This window comes from Glycine soja, chromosome 1 (assembly GCF_004193775.1).
Source record: "Glycine soja cultivar W05 chromosome 1, ASM419377v2, whole genome shotgun sequence".
Taxonomy (NCBI): Eukaryota; Viridiplantae; Streptophyta; class Magnoliopsida; order Fabales; family Fabaceae; genus Glycine; species Glycine soja.
In genome coordinates this window covers 3,684,757-3,695,775 of record NC_041002.1, presented here as the reverse complement: position 1 = coordinate 3,695,775, position 11,019 = coordinate 3,684,757, and the positions used below count along the sequence as shown (strand labels likewise).

Genomic DNA, 11,019 nt, shown 5'->3' with positions numbered 1-11,019 from the left:
ACGCACACGAAGCTGAAAGCTGGTGCCTTTAATTGATTTTAGTTAATGGGGTGTTACCGCATGAGTTCAATTCTTAGAAGACAAGGACGATTTCGATGTGGTTGTAGCTTAATCCGTTTTTTTTTTTTTTTCATTTGAAGATCAAAACTTTATGACAAAAGCTTACGAGGGGTTCATTCCATTCCCTTTTTGTTTTGCTTTTTTGAAAGTTCACTTGTCAAGTTCCATTAGTTATTGTGGTGCAACATTTTGAAAGAAAAAAAAAAAAAAAACTCTTTGTGATGATTTCATTGTTTGCAATGTTGATGCATTTATTTGCTGGGAAGATGTTGAACTCGAGTGCCACGTGCTTGCGTAAACGCCTGAACGAATGAGGATATGAATTTATTTTGGTGAGCTGCTTGGACATGGTGTTCTGGTGAAGAAAATCTAACAGACAAGTTCTCAGCGCGCTTGCCAGGCTGCCACCTGGGGTTGCATATTGAAGCCTTTAAGTAAAGTAATTTTAGTGTGAAGAATATAGAAGCTTTGTTTTTATTTGATTTTGATTATAAAAGAGAGAAAAAGGATGTGCACTTCTTTACACTGTTATTCATCTGCACCAAGGGGGCTCTATCTCAGTTTATCGAGTAATGTGCATGATTTGTAAAAAAAATTATACAGACTTTCATTCATATGGATAAAAAAATTGTCATTATGTAAGTTTAAAATTATCATTATGTAAGTTTATTGACTTTGGCATTCATCATTCTAAAAGTTATATCAAAATTAATTTTTAATTAGTTAACAATATAAAATTTTTTATATTGAAAGTGTATATCCATGAAACTTATTATAAAAATATTTATATGTTAAAAGATAGTTATATTTACAGTCTTTATTTTTAAAAATTACTCCAAGTAACTTTTCAAGATAATATTTTAACACATAGCAACCACCTAAAAAATTTAAAAATTATTTTTCATGAGAAAAAACTGAAACAAAAGCTTCAAAAGTAATATTTGAACCTTAATTTTCTTTTTTTAATAATTTAACATGGTAATATTTTCCTGTCCAAAAACTAGTACCCTGGATCTGAAAAGTGTTTCTGATTGCATGATAATCACTCGTTCATTCGTCAATCAGCAGAGAAGGGACAGTGACTTTTTCGATTGTTTATTCATATACATGTTTTCCTACTTCGGTTTTGATACTGGTATTGTTCACTAAGAGAAAATAATTCTACTTCTCACATTTTAGGTGCTAGAACAAGAGCAATGTTGGCAAGAAGTGTTTATGCATTTAGTGAACTTTGATGATTGCATATAAACAGAAAATCTGCTTTTGACTAGTTTCCCTGTGAATGTTCTTGGAGAGTAGTAAATTAATCTCTTGTAGAATGAGTCTCCCTATGATCTTCAACGTCTTTCTTGAAAAAACAAAAGTCAAATATCATATGCTAGTCAATCAACATGCAATGTTCATCTTTTCAAGCATTCTGTTTAGAAAATGAATGTTGATCATAAGTCAAGGGTTCTGTTCATAACTTATTGTTTCTTCCAAATCATAACATTCAGATGCTTAAACTTCAATTTAGTGCCGTCAAAGAAGGCAGGCAATGGAGACAGAGAATTCGATCACTGTACTTATCATGAGCAATCCTAAATTGAATTTGAAAGACCTGCGTTTAATTCACTGATAACACCCTCATTGATTATCACACCCACATTAAGGACATTCTCATTTCATAATTCTGCGGCCAATATTGGTACATCTAAAGGAATTTGTTCATTAATGTTTGTGGCCAACATTCTTTTCCTTCCTAGAAGAAATCCTGTAACATTAATAAGAATATAACAATTGTTTACTGATGAGTCACAATATAGGTCCCATTTGCATGTGCCTTTATTTTATATGGACCTTTTCTTTTGCCTTTCAGAGTAATTGAGAATTTATTGCAGATTTGATTTGTGGTCCTTAGTCGACAGGATGTTATAATTACTTAATTTTCCTTAATGATTGCAAAAAAAAAAAAAAAATCTCATGATAGGTTTACCTGGTTGTCTATTTTTGGTCTCAATCAGAATAGATAGACTGTCTGATATGGATCTAATCATGACACATGAGGTTATATACAATTCTTTGGATGGTTGAAATGATGGAAGTTGTAGAAGTGTTAATTATTAGAAATGATGCCATATGGGAAGGTAAGAAATGAGTTACATGGCCTTATTTCTTTATATCCAGTATGTATTGGGGAAAAATATCACAAAAACAGTAAGAACCTTGTAAAAGAATAATACAATATGGTAATAACTGTTACTGTTATCATGAATTTCGTAAGAGTTCAGTTAGCATGTTGGTTCGTATTAAAATGTGCTTCTTGGTTGGTTCTTGATATAGCAGGCCCATACTAGAAATTAATTGCTACATATGCAATCAGGGACCCTGCCTAACATAATGGATAGGTTTTTGTTTTATTCCCTACTTGGTATTTTAGTCATGGCTTAAGGGCCAAGACTCAACCGTTAAAATGTCAACTTATAATTTATTATAATTAATTTGAATTGACATTATATTAGAGACTGAGTTGATTAAAGATTTCTTGTTTCAAGTTCCTGCAGCGTAAATGATAAAAGGGTGGTTTTGTGACTTCATCTTGTTCTATTATGCAGACAGTGAAAAATTAATTTTCTAGTAGTATCTGTGATTGATCTCTTTTAACTAATGCAGAATCTGGGCCAGGCCATTATCAGAATTCTGTGGCTCATAACTCTTCGATTATAGCAAAACTTTCCTAATTTCATCTTTCTATAATGATCTAATAGTGAAATTATTTTCCTCTACAATGAAGAAATTTCTCTTTCTTTCTTTTTCAATCAAAAGGCCGGACCTGATATGAATGGTACAATAATTGGCCCCAACAAAAATTTACTACAAAGTATGCATAAATTTTGGAAACACTCTATCAAAGTAATTCAAATTTTCTGACATGTTTAGTCCAAAGTTGACAATGTTTTGACGTGCTACCTAGACTTTGATGCGTGAGCCTTGAAACAAATAGTGGAATAGTCAATTTCATTTTAGCTTTGAGCTATAATTTTAACCGGTCTTAATTAGAATAACAGATATTTTGAGTTTTTACTCAAGGATTATGGAGGTCCTAGTATATTATTGGTGGAGCCATTCACGGACACGTTGGTTGATCTAAAGAAAAAAAATTACCAGGAGCAACTCTGGCAGCAAGAGGTAACTATTATGGATCAAAATTATGCTGATGAAGACTTGAAAGTTGGAACTTTGGAACTCAACTAATATAACTTCCACTTTATATGCATTTTTTTTTGTTATAAAAAAGTTTCCTTCAAGTTGTACGTAAGAATTGCTTATTTGCTAAATATAATAACTAAAAGGAAGATATGTGGATGCTGTAACTATGTCAATCACAAAACTCACTTCTAACAGATTTTTACATTCATTACTCTATTTTTTTTTTCGTCTTGTTGGTACTATACAAACATGTTACCACTGGAGCATGGTTTTGCTGCTGAGGGTATGATTGTTGATGAAAGAGAAATCTTGGTTTAATCATCTGTTGAATTTCCATGCCCATGCAACTGGAACCATCTAGTAGGAACATCTGACATTATTATAGAGGCTAATCATATAATATTCTATGAGCCACTATACATGTCACAACTTTGCAGTATGCACCAATCAACTTGCTGACTCTGAAATGCTCTGTAAGGAGGGGCGCCAGGATTTTGACCTCACTACAGCAGGATTTGCTGAAGCCGTTCTTGGCCTGTGTCTCTCTGCTCTCATTCCCTGGAATTCATTATAATGTTTAGAATCAATACGAATTAATGATGAGGATACAAATTTCAAAAATTGAAGATAAAAGTTTGTGTTTAAAACTTAGTTTCTAGTAAAAACACGGGGTCAAAGTATTGGATTATGTTTCATTTGGCCATGATCGCTCATTTTCCCTTAGTTTCAAAAGAAATACAACTGCTATAGTTTCATGTTTTGGCATGATTTGGCAAGGATTGCATGAAATAATGGTATAAATATATGTATGTTTTGTTTAAAGGATATATATATACACACAGTAGAGAGATTCAGCATCTGTAGACCATGTGCCATATGATGTGAACTGGGGGTATAGATAGATCAAAGTGTTCAGTGGATTGACTGTTGGGGTAGACTAAAAACACAACCTCCTACTAGAATACTATTCATTGGAATAATAGTTGATTTTAAAGGGAAAAGATGAAAAGGAGTGTTGACATGAGACACACCTGATGTGTAGAATCCCCTCCTGTGTGTGCCTCACTAGCTGAACTCTGCTTCTCCGGCAGCACCGTATGCGGCTTCTCGGTCTCCGCAGCCTGTGGCTTCCTTGTCTTTGCATGCTTCTTTGCTTTCAACACCTTCATAACCTCTAAAACCAGAAACACGAGAAGGTCTTAGAATTACATGAAGTGATGAAACCACACAAACACAGACCCTTCCAAAACAGCAATTGACCCTTTAATACAAAAATTACAATCTTTTTTTTTTTTTTGTCATGACATGAGTGTGAAATATCCACCTGATAGATGACTAATTTTCATCGAGGAATCAAAAAGTACAATTTATTCACTAAAAAGATCAAATAACATCACAATTGATTAATAATAATGATAATAATATTACCTTGAGTGGTGATGAGCCTGTAAGCATGGCCAAGGTTGAGAGTCTCATTAGGCCGGAGCAGCTTAACGCGTGTGAAACGCACAGTTTTCTTCTCTTGATTCTGCTCCTGTGGTGGCACAGGCAATGGTATTATCAAAGAAACATAGTGGCCAGGATTAGTCCTCATGACCTCACTTGCAGTGACTGGCCAATACAATCTCTCTATCTTCCCACAAGGGTGTTGGATCACAAGCACTGCACCATCCACAGCTTGGCAATTCCCCATATCTCTTACCTTAGCTTAGAGAGATTCAAGAAGAAGAAGAAGAAGAAGGAAACTGGTAGAGATAATAAGAGAGGAATGAATGAATTAATGAAAAGAGGGAAGGGAAGGAAGTGAAGTAAGCAAAGGTCTCTATCTATACAGCTCCTTCTAGAACCCCACAAATATAGTAAAAACAGGTTCTTAGACTCTTCTTGGCTATTTAACCAAACCCTTCCCAACCAACTAACATCATGTTATTATTATTAAACCAAAGATATTTGACCTTAATTTGCATAGGGGTATGACAAATATATATATATATATATATATATATATATATATATATATATATATATATATATATATATATTGTGAACGTTTTTTTTGTTAATAATAATAATTGTCAATCTAGTAAGATAATGTTTCGACTTAGTGGTTAAATTGTTATTTTAATATTCGGCAACCACTGATTGGCACAGGTCCTGGCCTCTAGAAATGGTGCAAATGCCACGTGGAGAGATGAGAAGATGGAGAAAATTGGACGGATGTGTTCGGCGATGTCGACGCGATCAAGCATTAGATTTAAGGTAAGACAAATTGGCTCTTACGTATTATCTATACTACTATACTACATAACCAAAAATAAGAAAATTTTAGTAATAATAATTGAGTACGAAAAATCATTGAGTCAAATGATTTCTTTGGATCTCTTAATCAAAGTTTAAAGTTTAAGATTACTTTGTCTGAAAATAAATCGAGTTAAATTAGTATGAGAAAAATTAATTAAGAGTCAAATGAAAGAATGGCATACCTACTAGATAAAAAAAAAAAAAATTATAATGGGTAATCAAAGCGTGCGTTTGAATAAGATTCTTTTGAGTGGACGTTGGAAACAGGACACAGCACCATCTTATCCGGGTTACAGAAACTTGCATACGTTGTTTGTTTGGTTGCCTAGAAAATGTGAGAGAAATAAAGGGAAGATAGAAAGAAAGGTGAAGGTAGAAAGTTCTAGGAATTAACATGTTGGCAATTTAACTTTATGGAATCGTTATATGTTTCGAAAGATTAGTGCTCGGTTACTAGTGGCATGGTAAAGATGGCATACGTGGGAATAAACAAATATAATAAATATTAAATAGGTATTGTCACATTGCACAACTTTTCTCGAATGCTTTGAATCCCAGTGTAATATAAGTAGCTTCAAAGTGACCTATTCCGTGGCAAATAATTGGTATTGCTTATTAATGATTGTATTAAAGATGTGTGCGAGCAACCATTGCAAGCAAACTTTATTTTGGATGCTAGGCCCTTGGAACTTTATGGTGTTGAAAGTGGGTTGGACCAAATCATTGTAAACCAATTTGTAATTATTAATAGTATTAGCATTGAGATACATAAATCTTTTGAGACGGCTACAAGAGTCTTTAATATCCAATGTGGAGCAAACTTTAATTCAAGATGTGATACATGGCTCCCTCAAACTATTTTATGAACAATAAATGAATCCTTTTTTATTTATGGAGCAAATTTTATGTGTTTCTTGAGTACTTTGACAACAAGGGATTAAAAGTGCTTTTGAATCATAATTTCTCTCCATAATCTTACCTACTTAGTGCATGTTTAGACACATGTCCAATACGTAATCAATAAAAATAACATTAAATATGTTAATTTTAAACAAAATAAAAAATTGATGGATGCATGTCAATTGGTATTTGACACCAAAACAAACATGATAATGACGAATACACATTAATTTTGACAATAATAAAATCATATATTTTTTTTAGTGAGAATGTTTTATTAATGCCTCATGTTGATTTAAAATTTAATTGTTTTCATTGTACTGTTACAACACATTAACCTTGCTTTGTCAACTTAAGAACACTAGTAACTATGACTTATGGGACCACGCCTAAGAAGGGCCTCCATAGGTTGTCAGCTTCTATAAATCCCCATATCATATATGGGGAAAAAATATTGACATAACATAATTATTTTGTATGTTATGATCAATAAATTGTCCATATCTTGGGATGAACAATGCCTCGTTGAGTTAAGACAAGAGTGGTAACATTGTTGTAGATCCTTGACTCTTGTGAAACTGATATTGCTTAAACTATGATAGCCCCAAGGTTTGAATTTTTCATCTTCTGATTCACATGTGTAAACATCTCTGCATAATGTCAATCTATGTAAGCCATGTGAGGTGCTGAGTGATTTTGGCTCAAATATTAAATGAGGCAAGGACTGTTTCTTGTTCAAACATGACTCGTGTAGGGGACTACACACTTTGCTATTATATAGTTAAGAGTTTTTAGCGTATGTGGCCATCAATATGGCCACCATCAATTGTTAATTTATTGGGGGTCCCAATGGTTTGAATATTCTAATGTTAGGACAATGTTTTAAAGATAATAGTTGATGGAATTCAATCTCAATAATGGTTCATATTTTGCGACTTGTGGGGGGTACCATATTCATCAGGTTTTGTATGGCTTGTACTGTGGCTTTTCAACATTCTCTCTTTTATTTAAAACTTGCTACCAAACATTGGACTCTCAAAGGGCTTTTATTGGTGGGGACTATTATTTGTTTCTTTTGTTGCTGTGAAGGACATGAGCCAAGGGTTGCTTTCTCCACATTCCTCCCCCATGATAAAAACAAAAATCATCCATCCAAAAAGTACTTCAATTCCTAATGAATTTATTATATAACAGTTCAGTGAATCTAAATATCTGAGACCCCCATGAAATTGGCATGTAAGGGAGGAGGAACTTAGGGGCAAAAGCAGATGCCATAGGTGTTTTAGGGACAGTCAAGTACCCAACAATGTGCAGGGTTTTTTTACAGTGCTTTGCCTCATACAAGTTCTGTATATTCTTTTGGAGAAAATATGCATGTTGAGGTCATTGCATAAGCTTTTGGAGACCTATATATGAAATCTGATACATATTATATAGGTTTGGTGTCTCCAAATCATGTTTGGCATTTTTTTTTCTCTCCTTTAATTTTTTTTTATTGATTCCAACAAATCTAGGTGCATGATACTGTCCTCCTGTACAATGCTTCCTAAACTTTGTTCACATTGGTCTCACCATATCCGTTTTACATATTTCATTTACTGATTGTTTTTTTTTTATTATTATTCACATAATATAAGAGCAAGTGATTAGGCCATTAGGATTTTGCCATGGACCAAATGGGTATATGCTTCAAGGCATTAATGTGACACTCAATGGTCCTTAAACCAAATAGTGCAGCACTTCATCTCCTTGACATTTTCTGATTTAGTGGAAGGATAATGATCTTATGCTAATAAGAAACGTGACAATTAATGTTATGTTACAAGAGAGAGAAACAAACATTAAATTAATGGGGCTTACACAACTTATAAAGAGTCTTGTTATAATTTATTTGTGTTTTTCTCTTTCATGATATGACATTTGTGTTCATCATGAAGAAAGGATACAAATCATTAGTAAAAACACTTGAACAAGAGAATCGATTTTAGCGCCAACAGTGGAGATTTATGTTTAAAGGCAACCTACCCTTTAGTGATCATCAAATTTTAAATGTGGCAAACTTAATAACTTGTGGATTCATGTAATAATTTTCTTGATTTAATAAAGACCGTAGCTAGTACCAAACGATTAATTATCATAAAGTGGTCAAACCCTAGGTTATCAGCTCGAGAAATTAAAATTTTTAAAGCGAGCCTTGTAATTATGAATAAGTTCTTTAAAGTTATCAACATCTTGATCTTGTGGTCTTGTAGAAATGAGGGGAAGGTTTTGGAGGGCCATGTCCCTTTGGCAACAGCATTTGAATTACTTCTTCCATCATGACTTGACCAATGTATCAAAGTATGGAATAATGATTACGCTTATTGGTTAACCATCCAAAGGCACCAATAACCTAAGGAGAATTTCGAGTGGAATTCAGTAACTAAGGTGTAATTCTTCAACGAATCACACTAAAAAAAATACAATTAAGAATGATTTAAAAGAATTAATTAATACTATATATACCAATAAGATGCATCTACTTTTCAGTAGTCTATTACTTAAGAACTTTACAATTAAAGGATTTGACTTAGAGTAGTTATAGAATGAGTGACCTTTCGAAAAACTTCCCAGAAAATGATCTTGAGAGCAGACGAGCAATGCTAGAATAGGTTGTCGAAGTCTTGGAGAGGATTATCAACGGAGTGTTATGACCAGTAAAGGATTCTGATCAACAAGAATATTAAGTGAAGTATCACCGTATAAAATATCATAGTGTAAGAACTCTCAAGAGATCGACAATCAATGACGTTACATAAGATGCTCAATATAAATTCATATTGGTAAGCCCACATTGTTCTTTCAAATTAAAACAAAGAAAATGAAAGAAAAAATGTCATATGTCCCATTTTACTAGATAGGTTCGTCCATTTAAGAAACTCCAAGTTGAATTTGGTGTTTTTTTTTTCCTTAACTTGCTATAACTTGTAATTTGCATCAAGCTCGAGACCAGCTTGTTTTCCAATGAAGTAAAGAGATTGAGCTTTAAATGTTGCACAAATTGATTTAGGTATTTTTAGCTTGATCTAATCCTGGTTTGATTCAAAAAAATATAAAACAAATAATTCAAAAGATTAGAATTCTCAAAACATGTTTGATTTGACTTTTATTTTCTGTTTTCGGAAAATAAAAACACTGAAAATTTATGATATATTGATTTCTTATCTTTTTGTATTTTTATATTTGCTTAAAATTATAATTTTTTGTCAGTGTTTTCATTTTATCCAAAATGAGGTTTATATCTTCAATTGAAAACGCTAAAAATGAGATTTTATTGTTTTCATTTTCTGGTTGTTTCCTGTTTTCATTTTCACTGAAAATGTTTTCAAAAATTCAACCAAACACATTTTTAGTACCATTTTCTATTTTCAGTGAAAATGAAAACAGAAAACAACCAAACCAAACACCTCCTAAGATTTTCACCTAGCTTAGGCCTCATTTTCAAAGCTTGAATTGAATTTAGACTTTTTGGACTAATCCACTTCAACTCGCATCCTACATTGAAGCCGTATTTGGCCATCCCTAAACCCACTCAATGAAAAATGTAGGGATCAAGCTTTAAATTTGGAGAACAAATTAAATCTAGTCTTTTTAACTCAATTCACTAATGATTTGATCTAGGCTTAACCCGTAAAAGCCTATAAAAAATTAAACATTTTCTTTTTGTTATGTTTTGCTCTCACTTTGTATACTTTCATCACATTCTCAAGTGAAAAGTTTTAAATCTTTTAATGGACTTTTTAAGAGAAAACTAAACTTTCAACCCGTGCAAGTTGCACGGGTTTTCTTAAATATATATATATATATATATATATAATTTTATATTTATTTATATAAATAAAAATAATAATTTTTAAATATTTATTATTAGGTTAAACATAAGTATATTATTAATAAGAAAGTTGATTAATTATATTTTTAATTGAGTTAATTTTATCTTAAAAAAATATATTAAATTTGTTGTAATTTTTGGTTCATTCAAGTAATAATGGTGATACAATATCTTATGAAAAATAAATGTACATAAATAAAATTATCCATTTTAAAGATTTTTAGTAGTAAAACAAATATATAAATATTAAAGTTGAAAAATAATATTAAATATTATATTTTTAAAGAACATGTATTTTCTTTAAACTTATTAAGTATTTTAAATTTCACTATAATTTATTTTTTCTCTAAGTAATAATATTAATACAAAACCAATATGAAACATAGAAGTTAAACAATAATATATATATATATATATATATATATATATATATATATATATATATATATAATATTTATTTAAATTAGAGTGTACATTTATGATAAAAATTTAAATATTTTCTATATTTGTTTAAATAGTATGAATTCTGTTAAATAGATATGGTCATTAATTATTTTTAAAATTATAATTTTATTTATTTTGAATATATTAGTTTGTGTAATATTTTTAAAGTTTTGAAGTTTGAATTAATTAACCCCAGTAGTATGACATAATAAAAATTAAATAATCTCGATATAATTATTATTATTATTATTTAT

The 11,019-nt window shown here is 31.4% G+C and overlaps 1 protein-coding gene across 1 annotated transcript; it reads right to left on the bottom strand.

The window, feature by feature from the left end:
• Positions 1 to 3,286: 3,286 nt before the first annotated feature.
• Positions 3,287 to 5,106, bottom strand: LOC114410278. The gene is made up of 3 exons (XM_028374154.1): positions 4,678 to 5,106; positions 4,281 to 4,423; positions 3,287 to 3,807 (listed from the first exon to the last, which is right to left on the bottom strand). Exons 1-3 carry the CDS (start codon positions 4,940 to 4,942, stop codon positions 3,697 to 3,699), a joined length of 519 nt encoding a protein of 172 aa, XP_028229955.1. The 5' UTR covers positions 4,943 to 5,106; the 3' UTR covers positions 3,287 to 3,696.
• Positions 5,107 to 11,019: the final 5,913 nt, after the last annotated feature.

What these genes read in the sequence shown, in the direction of transcription:
- LOC114410278 (XM_028374154.1), bottom strand. Translation starts at nt 4,942, where the DNA reads ATGGGGAATTGCCAAGCTGTGGATGGTGCAGTGCTTGTGATCCAACAC. An exon ending in CAGGCTCATCACCACTCAAG is followed by an intron (nt 4,424 to 4,677) that starts GTAATATTATTA and finishes TTCTGGTTTTAG; the next exon opens with AGGTTATGAAGGTGTTGAAA. An exon ending in GAGGGGATTCTACACATCAG is followed by an intron (nt 3,808 to 4,280) that starts GTGTGTCTCATG and finishes AATGAATTCCAG; the next exon opens with GGAATGAGAGCAGAGAGACA.